General features: G+C 52.1%; 1 protein-coding gene across 9 annotated transcripts in view; it reads left to right on the top strand.

Moving 5' to 3' along the window:
- Positions 1–23,729, top strand: part of SPACA6 (sperm acrosome associated 6) — a 231,142-nt gene that overhangs the window by 190,868 nt on the left and 16,545 nt on the right. For 2 of the 9 annotated variants that reach the window (XM_060175517.1, XM_060175511.1), the window contains exons 1-4: positions 16,490–16,620; positions 19,447–19,536; positions 19,707–19,931; positions 20,867–20,944. In XM_060175517.1, coding sequence (XP_060031500.1) covers positions 19,521–19,536; positions 19,707–19,931; positions 20,867–20,944 — 319 coding nt within the window. In that variant the 5' untranslated portion in view covers positions 16,490–16,620; positions 19,447–19,520. The other 7 variants (XM_060175544.1, XM_060175550.1, XM_060175489.1 and 4 more) reach the window with 6 other exon arrangements.

The following is a 23,729-nucleotide window of genomic DNA, read 5'->3' on the forward strand; positions in this document are numbered from 1 at the left end:
GAAGCAGGTAGAGAGGGAAAGAGGGAGAACCTACAGCCCTGCTTCACCACTTGTGAAGCTTTTCCCCTGCAGGTGGGGAGGTGGGGAGGTGGGGACAAGGGGCTTGAACCTGGGTCTTTGTGCGTTGTAATGTGCGTACTTAATACCAGGTGCACCACCGCCTGACACCTCATCATTTCCTTTTTTTTTTTTTTTTTTTGCCTCCAGGGTTATTGCTGGAGCTTGGCGCCTGCACCACGAATCCACTGCTCCTGGAGACTATTTTTTTCCCCATTTTTGTTGCCCTTGTTGTTTTATTGTTGTTGTGGTAATTATTGTTGTTATTATTGATGTCGTCATTGTTGGGTAGGACAGAGAGAAATGGAGAGAGGAGGGGAAGACAGAGACAGGGAAAGAAAGACAGACACCTGCAGACCTGCTTCACCGCCTGTGGAAGTGACTCCCCTGCAGGTGGGGGGCCCGGGGCTCGAACCGGGATCCTTACGCCGGTCCTTGCGCTTTGCACCACGTGCTCTTAACCCGCTGTGCCCCTGATTTTTAAAAAGACATTCCTCAACTGGTAAGACAGCTGACCTGTGAAGGTGCCTGCTTTATCCTACAAGCAGCTCAGGTCCCAGCCCAGCCTCCTCGGCACTGTAGGAGCTTCTGGGCTGTGGTGTTTCCTTCGACATCTCCCCCCGTCTCTTTCCCTGAGAAAGTCAGCCTAGAGGGGGTTCGGGCGGAAGCGCAGCGGGCTAAGCGCACGTGGCGCAAAGCACAAGGACCTGAGTAAGGATCCCGGTTCCAGCCCTGGGCTCCCCACCTGCAGGGGAGTCGTTTCACAAACGGTGAAGCAGGTCTGCAGGTGTCTGTCTTTCTCTCCCCCTCTCTGTCTTTCCCTCCTCTCTCCATTTCTCTCTGTCCTATCTAACAATGATGACATCATCAACAACAATAATAACTACAATTTTAAAAAAAAGGGCAACAAAAGGGAAAATAAATTTAAAATTTTTTTTAAAAATTAAAAGCTTGCAGGGTGGGCAGTAGCACAGCGGGTTAAGTGCACATGGTATGAAGTGCAAGGCCCAGCTCAAGAATACGGGTTCGAGCCCCCAGACCCCCATCTGCAAGAAGGTTGCTTCACAAGCAGTGAAGCAAGTCTGCAGGTGTCTATCTTTCTCTCCCCCTCTCTGTCTTCCCCTCCTCTCTCCATTTCTCTCTGTCCTATCCAACAACAAAGACAACAATAATAACAACAATGATTAAAAAAACAAGGGCCACAAAAGGGAGAAAATAGCCTCCAGGAGCAGTGGATTCATAGTGCAGGCACTGAGCCCCAGCAATAACCCTGGATAAACACAAATAAATAAATAAATAAATAAATAAATAAATAAATAAATAAAAGCTTGGGCTGGGGAGATAGAATAATGGTTGTGTGAAAAGAATTTCCTGTCTGAAGCAGCAAAGGATCTAGGTTCAATCCCCAGCATCACCACAAGCCAGAGCTATGCACCACCACCCAGCCCCCATTCTCTCATATTTATGCCACTGCTTTCCCTTTCCTGTCCAGCGGCCTTCCCTGGCTCTCCAAGAGCAGTTGTGGTTGTGCTAGCAGGGGCACTAAGCCTCCCCGTCCCTGGGTAGATTGTCAGCACTATCCTAATGACTTTCAAATGTCTTTCGCAGATGGCTGGGTTCTGTGGGGTTTGGTACCAGCATTGTCTAGATATTCTGAAACTGTGAGTCTAGCTTATCTCTCTAGCCTCCTGTCAGAGAATGGTTTGCTCTTTTAACTTTGTGCTTTCTCTCTCTCTCTCTCTCTCTCAAGCAAACAGTGTTTAGAAGAGGAAGGGGGAGGAAGAGGAGAAAGTCTTCAGCCCACTCTCAAGTCAGGATCCTAGCTCTGCCGTTTTATCTCCTGTGACCTGGAGGGGCAGACAGAGAGGGGGAGAGAAAGACAGACACCTGCAGACCTGCTTCACCGCCTGGGAAGCGACTCCCCTGCAGGTGGGGAGCCGAACGCTGATCTTTACGCTGGTCCTTCCTCTTCACGCCATTTGTGCTTAACCCGCCGTGCTACCACCTGACTCCCCTGGGGGAGTCTCTTGACGTAGTTTGCAGCTTCCCTACCCGTCAGATAAATGGTTTGCCGATCTTCTCTCCCATCCTATAGATTGTCTCTTCACTCTGCCCACTCTTTTTTAAAATACATTTTATTTTAATAAGAGAGATAGAAAGATACAGAGAGAAAGAGAGACCAGAGCACCATTTGGTACTTTGGAGCCTCAAGCATGAAAGTCTTTTAAAGACTTTAGTGTTGGGGGTCGGGCAGTAGCGCAGCTGGTTAAGCGCACGTGGCGCAAAGCACAAGGACCGGCATAAGGATCCCAGTTTGAGCCCAGTCTCCCCACCTGCAGGGGAGTCGCTTCCCAGGCGGTGAAGCAGGTTTGCAGGTGTCTGTCTTTCTCTCACCCTCTCTGTCTTCCCCTCCTCTCTCCACTTCTCTCTGTCCTATCCAGCAATGACGACTTCATCATCAACAACAATAATAACTACTACAACAATAAAACAAGGGCAACAAAAGGGAAAATAAATTATAATTTTTAAAAAAGACATTAGTGTTGTCTACTGTGCTAAAAACGCTGCTGCAGGAAAGTCTTTTTGCATAATCATTATATAGTCTCTCCATCCCCTACCCCACGATCCATTTTTTGTCTTCTCTTTTCTTTTCTTTTCTCTCTCTCTTTCTTTCTTTTCCCCCAGAGCACTGCTCAGCTCCGGCCTGTGGTGGTGCTGGGATCTTGGAGCCTCAGGCATGGACATCTTTTTACTGGCTTTGGCACTGTGCTAGCTCCTGGATGCGGCTAACGGCTTCGCTGCCTGTGCTTGTACCCACTTGTTTGTGCTACATCTTGCCGCCTGCATTCTGGGTGCTGCGTCTGTGACATTATTGTCCAGACCAGTGCCACAAATCTCCTCTGCATGCTCTCATCAGGCCTAGCATGTATTCTTTCATCCACCTGAGGGGTGTGTGTGTGTGTGTGTGTGTGTGTGTGTGTGTGTGTGTGTTGTAGGAGAAGCCTCCAGCTCCATGCTCGCACATGTGAATATCCAATTCTCCCAGCCCCATTCAGCCAGGAGATTATCTTGGCACCTATCACACAAGACTCCAACATTGGGGCAGGTTGGGAGAAGGCATGTGAGGATCCTTGGCTCTATTTTCTTTGCCCCCATAGGAGCCAGGGACGTGCAACATTCCACCACTCCAGGTCACTTTTCTTTTTTTTTTTTTTAAGTCTTGGACCAGATGTTTTTATTTATTTATTTATTCTTTTTTGCCTCCAGGGTTATTGCTGAGGCTCGGCTCTGTGCCTGCACTAGGAATACACTGCTCCTGGAGGCCATTTTTTCCCTTTTGTTGTCCTTGTTTGTTTATCATTGTTATTTATGTTGTTGCCATTGCTGTTCATTGTTGTTGGGTAGGACAGAGAGAAATGAAGAGATGGGAAGAGAAAGACAGACACCTGCAGACCAGCTTCACTGCTGGTGAAGTGACTCCCCTGCAGGTGGGGAGCCCGGGGCTCGAACCAGCATCCTTACGCCGGTCCTTGCACTTTGCACCACGTGTGCTTAACCCACAGTGCTACTGCCCAGCTCCCTCCAGGTCACTTTTCTAAGAGTTGAGGCAGAGTGAGAGAGAGACTGAGACCTGGGAGGTGGCGCAGTGGATAAAGCTTTAGAGTCTCAAGCACAAGGTCCTGAGTTCCATCCCTGGCAGCAAATGTACCAGAGTGATATCTAGTTCTTTCTCTCTCCTCCTTTCTCGTTAGTAAATAAATACAATATGGAGGGAGGGAGAGAGAGGATGAGAGAGGAACACTATCAGAACTTACCCCAGAGCCACAGCACCTCCCATGTGGTGCCAAGGTTCAAATCTGGGTCCCACACATGGCAGTGCAGGCACCTTACCCTGTGAGCTATCTCTCCAGTCCTGTGTTTGGAACCTTTGAGAATCAGTGCAGCACGCAGAGTTAACTTCTCTGGTTTCAGTACTTCAGGGCATAGGGACAATAATTCCTCAGTTCCTTCAGCTGTTAACTTTTTTTTTCTTTTCTTTCTTTTTTTTTTTTTTGCCTCCAGGGTTATCACTGAGGCTTAGTGCCAGCACTACAAATCCACTGCTCCTGGTGGCTATTTTTTTTTATTGAATACGACAGAGAGAAATTGAGAAGAGAGGGGAAGAGAGAAAGAAAGACACCTGCAGCTCTGCTTCACCACTCCTAAGGGAGCCAGGGACTTGAACCCAGATCCTTGCAAGCTTCCTTGCACTTAGTACTATGTGCACTTAATCAAGTGTGCCATCACCCGGCCCTGATTGCTTCCTCTTCTGAAAAAAATAAGGTCAAAAGTGATGTTGTCATTTCATTAAAAGGGCACCACAGACAAAGTTTTGCCTGGCTTCTCAATAGTTTGGAGGTATTAGATTGCTGCTTTTGGTTACAGATTTTTGTTTGTAAAGTTTAACATTCATGGAGAAAGATGCAAAAAAAAAAACAAGTGCATTCAGACCCACTACATGAAAACTTCCTCCCTCCCCCATTTTGTTGTCCTTATTGTATTTATTGTTATTGTTGTCACTGCTATTGTTGGATAGGACAGAGATAAATGGATAGAGGAGGGGAAGACAGAGAGGGGGAGAGAAAGACAGACACCTGCAGACCTGCTTCACCACTTGTGAAGTGACTACCCTGCAGGTGAGGAGCCAGGGGCTCGAACGGGGATCCTTACGCTGGTCCTTGCGCTTTGTGCCACCTGTGCTTAACCCACTGCGCTTCTGCCAGCCCCCTGAAAATTTCCTTTTTTCTGATGTGGGGGGTTGTGCTGAGCACCGTCCTGGTCCAATTGTCTGGTTTTTGTTTGTTGTTGTTTGTTTTTTTTTTTTTTATCTTTTTTCTCTTTAAAAAAAACCTTTTTAAGATCTCTTTATTATTGGATAGAGGCAGAGAGAGATTGAGAGAAGAGGGGAAGATAGGGAAAGAGAGAGATAGATGCTTGCAGCCCTGCTTCAACACTTGTGAAAATTTTCTCCTGCAGGTGGGGCCCAAGGGCTTGAACCTGGGTCCTTGTGCAGTGTGATGTGTGGGCTTAACCAGGTACATCACCACCTGGCCCCCTCCTATCTTGCTCTTTAATAATTAGATAAAATCTTTATTTTTAGGGGGAGCAAATAAAATTTTGTTTTGTTTATTTTATCTTATGAAAACCCCAATAATCATGCAAAGACCGCCAGTGCCGGATGCAGTCCTGAGCCAGAAATCTGAACACTCCTTTGCAACTTGTCCTGGGAAGACAGAACCCTTCATCTCCCCTTCATTGCCTATGACGGCTGCATTGTCTTCAGGATACCCAACGTCGCCACCTCTTCCCCATGTGCCTTTCCTTGCTGTGCCCACTGTGCCTTCCTCCTGAGCTCTGGGTTGCCTTTCTCCACCACAGTCATCACCGTGTCACCCGCACCAGCAGCAGGAAGTCTGTTCAGTCGTCCCCTGATCTCTTTCACAGAGATGAAGACAGATTTTTGGCTCTTGTGTTATCAGCATAATTGCTCTTCATGCCATGCAAGTCCAAAAAAAAAAAAAAAATCCAGAATTTGGCCCCAGATGACCCACCATGTCCTAGCTTTGACATCTTGAATGCCATAAATGGACAGAAAGCAAGAAATAAAATCTTTTTTATTATTATTTTGGGATTAATAGTAGGTTAGAAGACTGTAAGATGGGAGTCAGGCGGTAGCGCAGTGGGTTAAGTGCACGTGGCACAAAGCGCAAGGATCGGCATAAGGATCCTGGTTCGAGCCCCCGGCTCCCCACCTGCAGGGGAGTCGCTTTACAGGCTGTGAAGCAGGTCTTTCTCTCTGTCTTTCTCTCTCCCTGTCTTCCCCTCCATTTCTCTCTATCCTATCCAACAACAACAACAATAATAATGAAAAAGAACAAGGGCAACAAAAGGGAAAATAAATTATTTTAAAAAAAAAGAAGACTGTAAGATTACAAGGTATCATCCCACACCACACCCACCACCAGAGTTCTGTATCCCTACCCCCCCACCTCCCAAAGATCACCACCAGAGTTGTCACAGGTCTTAGAAATGGTTTGCTTGCTTCTGTTTTTGTGTTTGTTTGTTTCACGTGCATGTGCATCAGGCCTCTAGATTCCATGTCTGAGTGAAACCATCTGGTAGTTGTCTCTCATCTCTTTACTTATTTCACTAAACATCATCACTTCCATCTTCATCCATTTGGTCCCAAAGGACACACTATCACCTGTTCTGATGGCAGAGTAGTATTCCATGGAATCTATATCCCATCACTTCCTTAGCCAGTCATCTGATGATGGACATTCGGGCTGCTTTCACTCTCTGGCTGTTGTGACAAATGCAGCTGTGAACATAGCAGTGTTTGAGCATCCCTTGGATAAACTCCTAAGAGTGGTATCACTGTATCATAATGTAATTCTATTTTTGATTAAGGACTCTTAAAAATCGTGTTGTGTTTTTTAATGAAAGAAAAGGTGGGAGGTGGTGGCACACCTGGTTAAGCATACATAGTACTAAATGCAATGACCCACATAAGGTTCGAGCCCCCACTTCCCACCTGCAGTGGGGACACTTCATGGAGAAGCAGGTCTTCAGGTGTCTTTCTTTCTCTTGCCCTCTCTATCTCCCCCTCCCTCTCAATTTCTCTGTCATATCAAATAAAATGAGGGATTAAAAAATAATAATAAATGAAAGGATGAAAATTTCAACCCTAACCACTGAAGTCCCAGAAATGACCAATCAACCAATCAATTCTTTATAGTTCAGTTTTTTTTTAATACCTGGTTTATTCTGTCCAGATGTTTCATGTAGACGATACACTCATATATATAACAATTGTGTGCAGTTTACTGAAATCCAGAGTAAGCTTTCAAAGCCCGTTTTCTAGAAAGAATCTTTAGGAATAATAACTCGGGCAAAAGCGGAAAACCATCCATCTTCCACTTCTGAAAATGGTATTTGGCAGCCAATCTGACAGCTTTGATTTAAGGTTTAGACTTCAATGGACTGATAAACTAAAAGGAATTCACCTTAAAGTATTCCGATATAAAATATGTTGTCTTAAAGGCTGATTAGCGAGAATAAAATATGTCTGGGGCACCTCATCTGGATTGTTTGATGTACTCTCTACCTGTATTATGATGTCTGGTTCAAAGACGGCTTATCGCCGAAGGTGTAACACGTGATTCTGGCAGGTGCAACGTTGTCAATGTTGTTTTTTTTTCTACTCACCTTCACTCATGCGAGGGCTGTTTAAGTAATGCTTTCACTTAGATGATGCCTCGCCCAGACAGAATGAAAGCACTTTAAAAAAATCAAATGCCGGAGTCAGGCAGTAACGCAGCGGGTTAAGCGCACATGGCACAAAGCACAAGGACCGACCCACCGGAAAGATCCCGGTTTGAGACCCGGGCTCCCCACCTGCGGGGGAGTCGCTTCACTGGCAGTGAAGCAGGTCTGCAGGTGTCTGTCTTTCTCTCCCCCCTCTGTCTTCCCCTCCTCTCTCCATTTTTCTCTGTCCTATCTAACAATGATGACATCAATAACAATAATAACTGCAACAATAATAAAAAATACCACAAGGGCAACAAAAGGGAAAATAAATATTAAAAAAAAATTTTAAATCAAATGCTCCCCACCTGCAGGGGGAGTCGATTCACAGGCAGTAAAGCAGGTCTGCGGGCGTCCGTCTCTCTTCCTATCTCCCCCTTCTCTCTCAATTTCTCTGTCTCTATCCAGTAACAAATAAAAAAAATCAAATGAAATTATTAAATATTACTTTTTATTTACTTATTTTTACCAGAGCCCTGCTCAGCTCTGGTTTATGGTGATGCAGAAGATTGAGCCTGGAACTTCAGGCATGACAGTTTGATTGTGTAACTATTATGCTGTCTCCCCCACCCCCCAAAGCCCATAATGACATTCTTCAGTAATGGGAATGGTTAACTACCAAACCGTCCTACAAAAAGGACTGCCTCTTAAAAAACATGATCATTTCTTTTGTATTATCTGTATTTATTTTTTGAATAGAGACAGCCAGAAATCAAGAGGGAAGGGGATGATAGAGAGAGAAAGATGCCTGTAGCCCTGCTTCACCACTTGCAAAGCTTTCCCCCTGCAGGTGGGGACTGGGGGCTTGAACCCAGGTCCTTGAGCACTGGTAACACATACATTCAACCAGGTATGCCACAACCCAGCCCCATCTTCACTCTCTCCCTCTCTGTCTCCATCTCTCTCTCTCTGTCGTTCTTTCCACCAGGGTTATTGCTGGGGCTCAGTGCCAGCACTATGAATCCACCACTCCCAGAAGCCATTTTTTCTTCTATTTTTTTAAAAAGTATATATTTTAAAAGATATACATTTATTTATTATTTTATAGAAACAGAGAAATTGAGGGGGAAAGGGGATAGAGAAGGGGAAAGACAGGAAGCAGGCGACAGCGCATCTGGTTAAGTGCCCACATTACAATGTGTAAGCACCTGGGTTCAGACCCCTGGACCCCACCTTCAGGGGGGAAGCTTCAGAAGTGGTGAAGCAAGGCTGCAGGTGTCTATCTATCCCTTTCCCTCTCTATCTCTCCCTCCTTTCTCAATTTTTCTCCTTCTCTATTCAATAATAAATAAAATGTTTTTGAAAAAGAGGAGACAGAGAGACACCTGCAATCTTGCTGCACTCCTTACAAAGCTTTACCCCTGCAGGTAGGGACTGGGTGTTTGAACCTGGGTCCTCGCATGTGTAATGTGTGTGCTCAACCAGATTCACCACTATCTGGCCCCTTATTTATTTATTTTATGTGACAGGACAGAGAGAAAATGAAAGTGAAGGAGAAATAGAGGAGAGAGAAATAGAGACACCTGCAGGACTGCCTCACTGCTTATGAAGTGCCCACACACACACACACAGGTGGGAAGCAGGGTCTTGAACCCAGATCCTTGTGCATGGTACTATGTGCATTTAACGGAGTGTGCCACCACCCAGCCCCCTCCCATTATTTATTTAAAAAGAAGCACAGACACAGAGAAAATTCCACCATGTTGCTCCCATATGATGCTGGCACTTGAACCCCAGGCCTCTTCCCTCTGTCTCAATCTGAGCAAAGTCAACCCACAACAGACTTTCATGCCTGGAGGCAACAGAGGTCCCAGGTTCAATCCCCAGCATTGTCATAAACCAGAGTTGAGCAGTGCTTAAAATTAAATAAATAAATAATAAAATCAAGATTTTAATATTGGAAATTGACACCATATCTCACCTGAATAGAGTGTCCACGTTGTCATGTGCTCATGCCCAGGTTCATGCCTTGCCACTGTCATACTGGAGGAAACTTCGGTACTGTGGTATCTCTCTCTCTCTAAGTCAGTCTACAGCAGTTAAGCCTCAAGACCACAAAACTTAAATGACTGCTTTAGGATCAGAGGTAGGTGGGGAGGAGGGTTACAAAGGAAGAAACCAAGACTCTCAGGCCTAAGGCTTCAAGTCCTAGGTTCAATCCCCAACACCACCATAAACCAGAGCTGAGCAGTGGGCTGGTGAAAGAAAAGAAAGAAAGAAAGAAAGGAAGAAAGAAAGAAAGAAAGAAAGAAAGAAAGAAAGAAAGAAAGAATGAATGAATGAAAGAAAGGGAGAAAGAAAGGGAGAAAGAAAGAGGGAACCATGGCAGTGGGGAGCAGTGGAGTTAGGCAGTGATCGTCTCAGAGGAAACAGACATAGATGGACATGCAGAATGATCGCTACCCGCCCCCCCTCCCCTCCCCCCCCCCCCCCCCCCCCCGGTCTCCTTGAGCCTCTCAGAACCTCTTCCCCGGCCTTTTGCTCCAGGGAGCAGAGCAGAGTGGCCCAAGTCCCTTCCCAACATACATGGCAGGGCCCAGGGGGAGGCACCAGGCTGTAAAAATTCTACCATCTCCCCCCAAAAAAACAAAATCAAATCACACCCATTTTTCCAGTGCTCTTGTTCAGGATTGGTTATTAGTGGTACTGAAACCTGTCTTCCTACACACACACACACACACACACACACACACACTCCTGTTTCCCAGCCCTGTGAATCCACCAGGGACAAGGTGCCATTTATGATGGTTCAGTGCTTCTGTGGGAGCATCTGTGGGCCTGTGGGGGGATTATCACACCTGTGGATTAAGGATTAAGAATCATCACACCGTGGGATTATCTTGAGTGTGGGATTTAAGGATTCTCTGCTGACGCTGTAGGATTATCTCAGGTTTGGGAGGTGAGCCCTGCTTCAGGGCCTCCTGTTCCCCGTGCTCATCCAGGAGGACTGGACTCCATGCCTTCAGGGCACCTGGAAGTGTCTTGCTGGCTAACTGCGCCTATTTCTTGGGGGGATGGGCTTGTGACGGGTGGGGAGTTTCTATTTCCCACCAGCCTGCTGTTCTGAGAGATAATAATGGTGAGACATGAGTTTCAAGCGTTGGTGGGAATGCTGGTCCCTGTATCTTTGGGGTGTGGAGTGAGAGATAATATAAGGGACTGAGAAGAAAAGTAGCACCTGTGGACTAGTATTGGATGAGAATATGTCCCCAGAGTGATGAGAATGGTCATGGGAATGGTCAGCCCTGCCCCAGGGGCTCATGGGAATGGTCAGCCTTACCCCAGGGGCTCATTGGAATGGTAGATACTCAGTCTTTGGGGATAATAGGAATGTACATCCTGAGTTTCAAGGGTTCATGAGAAGAGTGGTCAGCCCTGCCCCAGGGGCTCATGGGAATGTTCAGCCCTGCCTCAAGGGCTTATGGGAATGGTCAGCCCTGCCCTAGGGGCTCATGGGAATGGTTAGCCCTGCCCCAGGGACTCATGGGAATGGCTATCCCTACTGCAAGTGCTCATAGGAATGATAGATACTCAGTCTCTGGGGATAATGGGGATTAGATACATCCTGAGTTTCAGGGGTTCATGGGAAGAGTGGTCATCCCTGCCCCAGGGGCTCATAGGAATGGTAGATACTCAGTCTTTGGGTATAATGGGAATTAGATACATCCTGAGTTTCAGAGGTTCATGGGAAGAGTGGTCAGACCTGCCCCAGGGGCTCATGGGAATGGCAAGTACTGAGTCTCAGGGGATAATGGGAATGATACATCCTGAGTTTCGTGGGCTCATGGGAACAGGGTGCCCTGACCCAGGGGCTCATAGGAATGGTGGGTTCTGTCCCAAGGGGGCTCGTGAGAATGGTAGAACTTGACCCAGAGGATCATGGGAATGATAGATCTGCAGTCACAGGGACTCATCGGAATGGTAGATCTTGCCTTTCCAGGGATGGTGGGTGGAATGGTGGCTCCTGGGTCTCAGAAGTTCATGGGAATGGTAGGTTTTGAGTCTCCAGACTTTGTGGTAATTATCAGAGCTAAGTCTTAGATGCCAAGGGATTATGAACCCCTATAACAGAGAATGATGGAAACAGCCCTCCCTGTGACTCACTGCCCAACGGGAATGGAGGCCTTGCATTTCGGCTCCCAGCAGTGATGTTTTATCCCAGCTGAAGCCACCAGCCGCTATTCACTCCCCACCCCATTCATCCATCTTAACAGGCCTTTTCCTTGGGCCTCTGCTGTAAGCCACTTCCTCTGCTGGGTTACCCTGAGGACACAGAAATGACTCAAAACAAGATCCGTGCCCTTGGTGAATTCCCAGAGACAGACCCAGACACAAGTGTCACAGTGCAGCAGAATAAAGGCCAGGACAAGCAAGCAGGGTGGTGCAGTTCCTATCCCGACCAAGGGGGCATCTGGGGTGAAGGGAGAGTGGCCACACTTCTGAATAGCAAGTCAAACACAGGAAGTGACAAAAACTCCTGTTCTTAATCTGAGTTGACAACATACATGATATCATATGCCAATTGTCTGCACATAAGCCTGCATGTCCACAGAGCCAATTCCAGGTGACTGTGCATTTTCTTGGAAGTAGCCCCCCCCAATGAAAAAGCTGGGAGTTTGGAACCAGAGGGGCTTGAGTTCGAATCCTGGCTCTGACATTCACTTTTGGAGGCTGGGCAAGACACTGATTGAGAGCTTTGGTTCTCAGGGCTGGGTGGTGGCACACTCGGTTAAGCACATATAGTACTAAGTGCAAGGACCCAGCTTTGAGCCCCCACTTCCCACCTGCAGGGAGATGCTTTACAAGCACTGAAAGAGGCCTGCAAGTATTTCTCTTTCTCTCACCCTGTTTCCCCTTCCCCTCTCAATTTCTCCCTGGTCAATCCAATAAAATGGAAAAAACTGGCTACCAAGAGCAGTAGATTCATAATGCCAGCACCAAGCCCCAGCGATAACCCTGGAGGGGACAAAAGAGAGAGAAAGAGAAAGGGAGAGGCTGAGAGAGAGAATGAACTTCGGTTCTCTTACTCTTACACAGAGATAATGGTTTCTAAGAGTATGATTGCTGTGAATGTTAGGACAGCCCCAGGGCCAGTCCTCATTAGATAAGTAATGAAAGATATGTGTTATCACTATTGTTATCCCTATCATTAGTCACTATTTTATTTTTTTAATTTTTGTAAGTTGTTGTAGTTATTATTGTTGTTATTGTCTGTTGTTTTTGACAGGTTATGTTGTTTTCGCCGGGTTGGCTTCACGGCGGGTAACAGAGACGCAGAGACAACGGCTGGGCAGGGAAGCTGTATTTCTTTATTCAGGAACAACGATTCATAAACTAAGACAAACTAATCACCAAACAGAACTCTGCTGTCTCTTTGCGGCGGCGCAAGCACTCTCTCCAATTCTCGAACTCTCCAACTGTCTAACTCTCTCACTCTCTCTCTCTGGAACTCAGGAACTCAGGAACTCAGGAACTCTGCAACTCTTCAACTCTCGAACTCTGAAACTCTTCAACTATGGAACTCAGGAACCCTCTCTCGGGGTTCCTTGGGGCGGGGCCAAGCGGGCCGCGAAATTAGCAGGACTGATCCAATTCTCTTGGCAGGGGAGGGCTAGAACAACCCAATGTAAAGCATACGACAGTTGTCGTTGTTGGATAGGACAGAGATAAATGAAGAGAGGAGGAGAAGACAGAGAAGGGGAGAGAAAGACAGACACCTGCAGACCTGCTTCACCACCTGTGAAGCGACTCCCCTGCAGGTGGGGACCCGGGGGCTTGAAAGGGGATCCTTATGCCAGTCCTTGCTCTTTGCGCCACATGTGCTTAACCCACGGTGCTACCACCCAACTCCCTACTATTTTACTTTTTAATTATCTTTAGTTATTTATTGGAAAAAGCCAAAATCTAGAGGAAAGGGGGAGTTAAGACACCTGCAGCCCTGCTTGCTTCACCACTCACAAAGCTTTCCCCTTGAAGGTGGGAACCAGGGGCTCGAACCCTGGTCCTTGCGCACTGTAAATGTGTGCTTAACTAGGTTTGCCACCAGTGGACCTGAGTCACAATTTTTTAAAGATCTAGAAACAATGAGTAGGTGTGGCAGCTCAGGGGCAGAAAACAGGACTTGCCTATGTGAGAGGTCCAGGGTTTGATCCCTGGCACCGCAAAGCCAGAGTGATGTTCTGTTCTCTTTCTCATTAAATAAAAATTAAATAGAGAGAAAGAGAGGGAGGGAGGGAGGGAAGGAAGGAGGGGGACAGAGAGGGAAAGGGGGCAGCATATTGAGTAAAGGCTTTGTCATACCCAGGGCAGAGGCCTGAACCCTGATATCACAAATACTACAGTACTAGAGGCAACTCTATAGTGTTGTGGTGTCTTTCCCTTCCTCTCTCTGAATAAAAAAATCCCATCAGGGAGTGGAAGTATTATGCATGTGCATGGCCCTGGTTCTGAAAAAAAATAAAATAAATCACTTAATTTTTTAATTTTAATTTTTTATTGCCACCAGGGTTATTGCTGGGACTTGGTGCTGCTCCTGGTGGCCATTTTTTCCTTTTTTAAGTTTACTTTAATTTTTTATTAGATATGGCAGAGAGAAATTGAGAGGGGAGGATAAGATAAAGAGGAAGAGAGATAAAGACACCTGCAGCCCTGCTTCACCACTCATGAAGTGTTCCTCCTGCAGGTAAGGAGCAGGGGTTTGAACCCAGGACCTTGCACTTGGTGCTTAACTAGGTGCTCCACTGCCCGGACCCCATAAATAAGCATTTATTAAATACCTGGATTCAGGGTGAGGGCTGGGGTCACCTGGGAGGGCACACACCTTATCATGTTTGAGGACCTGAATTCAAGTCCCGAGCACACACCAGTGGACATGCAGTGGGCTAGTGCTGTGGTATCTCTCTAAGAAAAATAAGTCCACTGGAAGTGACGGGACGGTACAGATGTGTAGCTCCTGAGAAGCCCTGGTGGCAAAACATACTAGTAATAATCATTGTCTGGATTCAGATTTAAGAGCATGAGAGCAAACAACCACCCTAGTATCTGAATATGCATAATCAGTGCCTTTTTAATCTAAATAAATAAATAAATACCCCCCCACCAAGTGAGTATGAACAATGCATATACTGAGTTACTTATACTGCCAGTAAAAGGAGCCAGGTAACCCCGTGAGTATGAACACAGCCATGGGCAGATCTTTCATTCTCCCACCTTTGAAAAGTGTAGAAAGGGGTTGGGTGGTAGTGCAGCGGTTAAGTGCACATGGTGCGAAGTGTACAGACCATCTGAGGGGTCCCAGTTTGAGCCCCAGATCCCCACCTGCGGGGGGGGGGTCGCTTCACAGGTGGTAAAACAGGTCAGCAGGTGTCTGTCTTTCTCTCCCCCTCTCTGTCTTCCCCTCTTCTCTTGATCTCTCTGTACTATACAATAACAACAAGAACAATGGGCAACAAAAAAAGGGTTAAAAAGTAGCCTCCAGGAGCAGTGGATTCGTAGTGCAGGAAAAAAAGAAAGAAAGAAAGAAGAAAAAAGAAAAATGTAGAAAAAAGGCATTTGAGAATTTTAAAAAAAAGGGCCAGGCGGTGGTGAATCTGGTTAAGCACACACATTACAGTGTGCAAGTCCCTGGGTTCAAGCCCCCAGTCCCTACCTGCAGCAGGAAAGCTTCAGGAGTGGTGAAGCAGGTCTCCAGGTCTCTTGCTTTCTCTCTTCCCCTCTCAATTTCTCTGTCTCTATCCAATAAATAAAGAGAATTAAAGAGAGAAAGGTGAGGCAGCACATGGGTATGGGAGGACAGAACCAGCCTGCAAAACTACAGAGTCAGCAGGCAGAGGCTGTCCCCAGAGAGAACTACTGAGTGGCCGCATTGAGGTATGTCCTGGAGGTCTATCCGTGGTCTATCCGTGGTTCACCTCCCCCCTCCCAACCACCTGCTAGCCAGCCCTGGCTCCTGTATCTTCCTCTCCTACTGGGGCTGCTCCCTCATCCAGAAGTCACTAGTGTCTCCCCTAGGATCCTACTGGAAGGGGTGCCTTTCTGCCCCTTCCCACACTGCAGGGCTGCCTGTCACCCTCCGGGGGATGTGCCCAGTGGCCCTCCGAGACTCGGCAGACCCACCACTTCTGCTGCCAAGCCCCTGTCCTCTAAGCTTTTCTCTCCAGTGTCTTCCAGCCTCGGGGCTGGGCCTGAGCCCCCGCCTGCCCGCCCTCGCGGCTGTCCCCTTCCTCCGCGAGGCCCCTCTGAGAATCCAAGGAATTGTACCCCGAGCCAGGCCACGGCCACGGTCTGCTCCCAAGATGCAGCCGCCAGCACCCGGCCCCGGGGTCCCCTGGGGTGGGGGGCGTCTCCTCTGCCAGACAGCAAGCTGGCTGCAAAGGTCGGGTGCAGGGGCAGAATCGGGTCTGAGTCACCTTTGGGTACCCAGTGGGTGGCGGCGGATGCAGACATCCGACCTTAGCGGAGGGCGGGGAGCAGAGTGACAGAGATGGACAGACAAACCCCAGTGGGGAGGAAATCAGCAGGAGACAGCGAGGGAGGAAAGGTGAGAGGGAGGAAGGGAGGGAGAGAGGGAGAGAGAAAGAGAGAGAAAGGAACAGACAAGCCCCAACGGGGAGGAGAGTAAGGAGAGAGACAGGAGTCAGGAGGGGAGAGAGAGAGAGAGAAGGGAGGCAGTGAAGGAAAAGGAGAGACGGAGGGCAGAGGTAGAGAAGAAGAAAAGAGAGAGGGGGGAGAAGAGAGAGGGAAGGGGAGAGTGAGGCAAGAAGGGGAAGAGAGAGAGAGGAGGAAGAAAGAGGGAAGAGGAAAGAGAGGCAAGAAGGGAGAGAGGGTGAGAGGGAGAAAGGGAGAGAAGAGAGGGTGAGAGAGAGAGAGAGAGAGTAGAGAGAGAGGAGAGAGAAGAGAGAGAGGAGAGAGAGGAGAGAGAGGAGAGAGAGGAGAGAGAGGAGAGAGAGGGAGAGAGGGAGAGAGAGAGACCGCCCCCGCCCTCCCGCCTTTTGTCCCTTCCCTCCGCCTGCGTCACGCTCCCCGGCCCGGCCTCCCCGGCCTCCCCCGCCTCCTCCCCGGGGCTGGATGGAATTTTTTCCCCTGGACTCGGGCCAACTCGGGGGGGGGGGGGGGGGGAGGGGCCGGGCGGGCGGCGGCAGAGGAAGGGGAGAGGCCGGCGGCGGGCTAAGGATGAAGCCCCCCGAGCCCCGGCCGGCGACGCGGGAGCCGCGAGCCGTGAGTCTGCGGGAAGGGGGGCGCGAGGCCCCCGGAGGAGGCGGCGGGGCCCAGGGCGGGGGGGCTGGTGCACTGGGGAGACGGGGTGGGGGGCTGGGTCCCCGGGTGCACCGGGGAGACGGCGCGGGGAGGGCTGGGTTCCCAGATTCCAGGAGCCTCCATGAGAAAGACGGGGGGGGGGGGGTGGACGGTCTGCATTCCGCCCGCATGTAAGCGCGATGGGGTGGGGTCTTGGGGTTCAGAGGTTGGCAACCCCCATGTCTTGGGGGTGTTGGTGGAGGAAGAGGCTACTTTGTAGGTGTCTCCGGCAGCGCCGGGGTTAACGTCCGGCGGGGAGGGGGAGGGGCAGGGGCTGCAGGGCTCCGCGGGGTCAAGGGTGAGCGGGCGAAGGGGGGACGGGGGAGGCTGTCTGGGCTGCCAGACAGGCCAGGGTCAGCGGCGGGGGCAGGGGATGTCTGGGCCCGAGGGGCCGGGCCTCCGGCTCCCCCTGGGACCCGCGAGCCCAGCCCCCTCCCCAGATTCCAGAACCGCCGGCCCTACCCCACCCCCAGGACCCGGGAATCCAGCCCCTCATCCCTGCAGATCTGTCACCTTCCCGCCCTTCACTGCACCCCATAGCTCGCGGTTGGGGTGAGGGGGTGAGGGGCCCATCCCCAGAGCGCCCACCCCCTCCCTGACCCCAGCTGCAGCCCGGCTCTCTGGGGGTTAAGGGGGCGGGGCCAGCCGTTGCCATGGTGCCAGACTGTTTGGGTCTGCTCTCTGACCCTTGGGGGCTCCCCGGGGTCTGCAGGGAGGGGGAGGGGGACCCAGACCTGGGGGCAGTCCTGCGACCACCCTTCCCCCAGATCCTCGGAAAGGGGGCGCGGGGCAGCGGGTCCCGCAGATAGCTGGCGTCTGCGGCCGCATCCCGTGACCTTGAACGAGCCCTGCCCCGACCCCCCAGCCTCAGTTTCCCCCCCCGGAGCCGAACCAGGTGAGCCGGGAGATGCTCGGGTCCAGCCCGTCTCCGAGCTTCCCGGCTCCCCTCTCCACTCACCCCCCCCCCCACAGTCCCCCCCAACCCCGGCCCCAGGCAGCCCCGGGGCATGCTGGGAGCCCGGCCTGGGCTCCGGGCCAGGTTGTGGGGGGGCGGGGGAGGCCTCCTCCCTTCCCCTTCCTCCCCACCTTGGCCTGACTCTCGCCCCCGCCGGAGGGTCCGGGAGGCCGGGCGGGAGGGAAGGGGCTGCGAGCCGCCGGGCACCGTCCCGCCGCGCCCCGCCCCGCCCCGCCCGCCCGCAGGTCGCTCCCCCAGCCCGGGGCCCCTGCTGCCGCCACCCCCACCCCACCCCCAGCTCCAGACCTGGCTCCGAGCTGAGAGGGGGAGGGAGAGAGGGAAGGAGAAAGACGGAGCGGGAGAGAGAGAAGGGAGGGAGACGGGAGAGACCGGGGGAGGGGGAGGGAAGGAAGGAGAAAGAGGAAGAGGAAAGGGAGAGCCAGAGCCCGGTGGGGGGTGGGGGGAGACGGGGAGACGGAGATGATGAGAGATGGGGAGAAGGGGGAGGGGACGCGGGAGGGGCAGCGAGACGGAGAGATTGAGGGAGAGAGGGAATGGGAGAGACAAAGAGAGAGGGAGGGAGGAAGAAGGGGTGGAGGAGAGGCAGAAGGTGGAGGGAAAGAATGAGGGGAGAGGGGTGGGCAGAGGCACCCCGGAGGGAACAGCAGGCCGAGGAAGGGGTGGGGGATGGAGGGGGGACAGCAGCGCAGAGCCCCCCTCCCCCAAGGATGCAACGAGGGGCAAGGCTGAGACAGGTGAGCCAAGCCGAGGCGGAGACCCCCGGGCGGAGCTGGAGAGATGGGGATGGGGTCCCTGGGGCCCAGGGATAGTGGGGGGCGCCCCCCGGCCGTTTTTCTGTTCTGGAGGTTTAGCCATCTCTCCAGCGAAATGGGGCTACCCCCATGGGAGGGGCGCTGGTCCTGGTAGCGGAGGAGGGGTCTGGGAAGGGGTTTGCGGGTTTAGAAGCCCCCTGCCCCTCACGGGCGGCCTGAATCTGAATTCCTGAATCTGACAGGTAGGTGGAGGGATGGAGGGCCCCCCCCCCTGGGGGGCCGATTCCACCACAAGTGTGGCGCTCTCTATCCCCACCTCGGGGTCCCCTGTGCCTCCCCTCCCTGCCGCCCTGGGGAGCCGGGCCTGGCCGGGCACCCTTGGGTGCAGGAGAGGAGGGGCTGGGACTCGGGGAGAGAAGGGGGCTGTGACCTTGGACTTGAGAATCCCCCCGAGCAGGGACCCGGGAGCGAGGAGGGGGCCCACCCCTGGGTTCCTGGGGGAGGAGGGGGCCGGGGGCCGCATTCCTGGGTCCTGGCACCCACCCGTAGAACCGACCTTGCGGGGCCTTCGCCGCACACAAGCTCGTGTCTGTGGGTCCGTGTCGGGGGCTCACCACCGCGGCTGGGGCCGCCCCGGCCCTCCCCGCCCTCCCCAGCCAAACCCCCCCGCCCCGTTTGTCCATCTGTCTGTCCGCCCGCCTGCCGCGCGCCCCCCGGGCTGAGGTAGGAGGTTGTATAGTTGAGGAGGACACCCACGGAGATCACTATACGGCCTCCTAGCTTTCCCCAGGCCGCGCCCTGCACCCGGCCAGCGCCCCGCCCCGCCGGGCTCAGGGGCCGCAGGGACCCTGGGGGAGGGGCTGCGCTGCCCCTGCCCTGCCCCCCAGCCTTTCTCCCGCGGGGGGCCTCTGCCTGCCCCCCATCTGTCTCTGGGTCTCCCCGTCTCTCTCCCTCTCGCTGTGGCTTTTGGGTCTTTGCCCTCCCGTATCCACCTCTCTCTCTCCCTGCCCCTTTGCCCAGTCTCAGCCCCACCCCAGGGCCCGTCCCTGCCAGCTGCCGGCCTCTGGGTCCCTGAGACCCTTTAACCTGTGAGGATGTCCAGGGTCACAGGTGAGGTTCTTGGGAGCCTGGAGTCCGGCCCAACCACCAGCCTGGGGGTGGCGGGGGTGAACCCCTCACCCCTGACCCTGCTGCTAACAAAAGCTCACCCACCCACCCACGTGCCCCTCCCGCCGCCCCACGGTGACCTCACAAAGGTTACCAGCTTTTCCCCCTTCCAGAGACTCCAGAGATGGCCCCCGTGGCCCCTGCCAGCAAGGTCCCCAGTGCCCTGGGGGTCCTGGCGGCTCTGGGGGTCCCGGCCTGGGCCTGCCTACTCTGCTTCACAGACTATGAGGACCGCCTCCGGATCTGTCACATCTTCGCGGGCAGGGAGGGTCCCGAGCTGCACAGGTGCAGGGAGGCCTTGACCAACGCCTTTAAGGTTCTCCAGGACACGGAGATTAGTGAGAACTCCTCCCCCCCCCACCCACACACACACACACTGGCCTCCAGGGATGGGGAGGTAGGCAGACATATATGGTGGATAGGCATGGGGGGGTGCTGATTCAGAGAGGAGAGGAGAGGCCGAGACAGACTCAGGAGGAGAGACAGAGCAGACTCAGAGATGGAGGGCAGAGATGCAGGGACGGGAGGAGAGAGACAAACAGGAGGAGAGAGATGGGGCAGAGACGCAGGAAATGGGGAAGAGAGAGGCTGAGGAACAGAGACTTGGAGACAGGAGGAGAGAGATGGGCAGAGATGCAGGGAGAGGGGAGGAGAGAGACATAGAGGCAGGAGAGAAATGGGACAGAGAGGGAGGGCAGAGACCCAGGGAGGGAGGAGGAGAGAGCCTTAGATGGTGAGGGGGACAGGTAGGGTTTAGGAGATAGCTCAGCCTGCAGCACCCCAGACTTTCAGGCCTCAGAGGCCCCAAGTTCAGTCCCTGTCGCCACCATATACTAGACCCAAGACAAGCTCTGCTATCTCACTAAAACTTAAATTAAACTTAAGCTAGGGATGTTGGGAAGCAGAGGCCCAGAAGGAAAGAGAAATGGAGAGACATAAAGAAAAGGGAGGAGAAGGATCCGGGCTGAGCCCTGTCTCCACATGCAGGCGGAGGTGCTTCATGAGTGGCCGAGCAGAGCTCTGTCTGTCTCTTTTCCTCTTTCTTTCTCTCCTTTTCTCTCTCAATTTCTGTCTTTATCCAGACAAAAAAAAAAAAAAAAAGAGTCCAGGTGGGAGTGGGGACAGACTCTCAGGAGATGAGAGAGGCTTGGAGTGGTAGTGCAGGGCTGTGGAGAGAGAGTCAGAGACCAGTAGTCTCAGGAATGTACATCGGGCAGTGGTGTGTGTGTTGGGAAGGGGGCTGCCTTCCTCCAAGCCCTTCCCCCCCCCCCAGATTATGAGGAGAGGGCCCACCTGCATGACACCTTCTCTCAGATGACTCACTCCCTGGAGGAGATAGCCACGGCCCAGGGTGAGTGGGGCATGGAGGGGGTGTGGGAGTGTGGCAGGGAGGCCCCCTCAGCCAGGTGCTTGGGGGCGGGGGAGGGTGCAGATGCTGGGGGCCGGGAGGAGTAACAGTCCAGGCCCAGAAGGGACCAGGTAGGTAATTCCTTGGCCCCGCCAGGTTCTAGAATTGGAGCTCAGCCATCAGTGAGGTGGGCCCATCTCTGTGTGTCCCCTGGGGTGCTCTAGAGACTCCCTACTGAGACAGGACCTGGGGGAGGAATGGGAAGGGTCCCTTTAGGATAAATCCAAGTGAGTTCTCTCATTTAATTTGCAGTCACTGGGGCCTCACACAGGTGTGGTTTTGCTGCTCTTTTGGGGTAGAGCTTGAACCAGGGGGGAGAGACGCCACACCACATGCCCCCCCTGCGGTATGCTGGGAACTCGGGGGGGGGGGGGAGGGAGGGCAGGGACCATGCAAGGCAGGCACCCTCCCAGGGGAGAGATCTCAATGACTTCAGTCCTTACTTTAGACACTTGAAGATATTCAGAGACAGGGAAGCAGGATGGGGGCGGGGAGAGGGTGGGCCACTGGAACAACAGGCCTGACAGCCTTTGGGGGGGGGAGACCGGAACAAGGGGACCTCAGGCCTGGCAGGACACTGGGAGCCCTAAGGGCAGCATAGCTGCAGTCACAGCACCTCAAGCTTGGTTCCATGACCCCCACCCCACCCCAAATGGGGACTGCTTGGGGAGAGGGCACAGAACAACCCATCTCCCCCTATCTGGGGCCTCCAAGCTTAACCTCTTACCTGGGACATTTTTTGTTTCCATCTTGTCCATTAAGCTTTTTTTCTTTGTTGTTATTGCTGGGGCTTTACCAGGCCAGGCTGACTTTTTAGGAGGGAGGGAGGTTGGGGGTTGGGAGGAGAGAGAGAAAGAGGAAGAAACAGTGACCTAAGAGGTGGCACAGTAGATAAAGCATTGGACTTTTAAACATGAGGTTCTGAGTTCAATCCCCAGCATGGAAGGTGCCAGATTGAGGCTCTGGTTCCCCCCCCCCCCCCCCCCGCACCATTAATAAGTCTTTTAGAACATGCACAGGGCTGGGGGTATGGTAAGAGAGCACAGCACTGAAGCTTCCTCCAGTGCAGTATGGCTGGAATTGCTATTTGTACACAGCAGAACAGGCACTGCTCCCCAACCCCTCAGCTTTTGGACAAAGATCTTCAAAGGTCTGATGGTTCTCCTCCATCCAGGGAGCGTCCTGGGATCACTCACGGCTAAGATGGGGAGCAGAGGAGAGGAACTGGGAAGCAGGGCTGTCGTGAGCTGGGCCTGGATGCTCCCCTTGGGCTGTGGGGCTTTGGGGGGGGGGGGAGGAGGGTGTCTGAAGCAGGGGAAGGGTGGGGCAGCTCCAGTGCACAAAGATCCCCCACCGCAAGGAGGGGGGACCAGGAGCCACCGGAAACTGGTGCAGTGCAGGTCACTGGTACTTGCTGTACGTGCCAGAAACAACACTGGGGCACAGATGTGGCCAGAACTGCCGCCCTTCTGTCCTCAGGTGGGTGGGGGTAGGGGGACAGATAATAAACAGAATCAGACAGACCCTGGAAGGTGTGAGTTGGTGAGCCCAGCTATGAGGGATAACGGAAGAGGGTGAGAAAGGTGCATTGTTTGTTTGTTTTCTTTCTAAAATATTTACTTATTTAAATTTTATTATTTATTTATTTTGAATTTCTTTATTGTGGAATTGTTTGACATTCCTAAAATATTTATCGTGAGTTGGGGTGGTTTTAAAATAGCTTTGTCAGTGGCCCCAGTTCAAATTCTGGCATCGCTTATGCTTTGGTTCTCTCTTGTGCCTACCATTTGATTTGTATGTATATAAATAAATCTTTTAAAAACTAAATAGAGGGAGCCAGACAGTGGCGCACCTTGTTAAGCGCTTACATTACAGTGCACGAGGATCTCGGTTCAAGCCCCGGCTCCCCACCTGCAGGGGAGTCGCTTCACAAATGGTGAAGCAGGGCTACAGGTGTCTCTCTTTCTCTCTCCCTCTCTATCTTCCCCTCCTTTCTCAATTTCTCTCTGTCCTATTCAATAAAAAGGAAGAAATGGCCTCTAGGAGCCATAGGTTTGTGGTGCTGGCACCAAGCTCCAGTAATAATCCTGGAGGCCAAAAGAAAAAGAAACTTAAATGGGTGTGGGGCGGGGGGCTGCTGGGTGGGGCATCTGGTTCAGCACGTGTTACACTGCACAAGGATCCGGGTTCAAGCCCCTGTTCCCCACCGGCAGGAAGGAAGCTGTGAAGCAGGGCTGCAGGTGTCTCTTGAGGATGTAGGGAAGTAGCTAGAGGCTACTAAGAGCATGGGGTCCCGGTATTTGACCCTGGGTACTGCACATGCCAGTGTGTTGCTCTGGTCCTCTCATTAATAAATAAATTCTAAATCAGTAGGGCTGGGGGAGACAGGATAATGCCTAAAGTCCCAGGTTCAATCCCCAGCACCACCATAGGGCAGAGCTCTCTCCTGCTCTCTTGATTAAAATAAATAAAATATTTAAAAAATAATAAATAAATGAGACAGGCACATGAGAAGATTTAATTAAGCACAGACTCAAAGGAGGAGACAAGGAGTGTCCCCCACAGGTGACCTAGAGGAAGGAAGAGCAGTCCAAATGAAGGGATAAGCCTGTGCAAAGGTCCTGTGGCCTGTCGGGTTTGGTGTGGGGATCATCACTGGGAGAAGAGAGGCAGTGAAGTCAGGCAGCAAAGGGCAGCATCCTGCAGGCCTTTCCAAGCCAGTGGTGCC

The sequence above is a fragment of the Erinaceus europaeus genome, chromosome 2 (genome assembly GCF_950295315.1).
Source record: "Erinaceus europaeus chromosome 2, mEriEur2.1, whole genome shotgun sequence".
NCBI classification, from domain to species: domain Eukaryota; kingdom Metazoa; phylum Chordata; class Mammalia; order Eulipotyphla; family Erinaceidae; genus Erinaceus; species Erinaceus europaeus.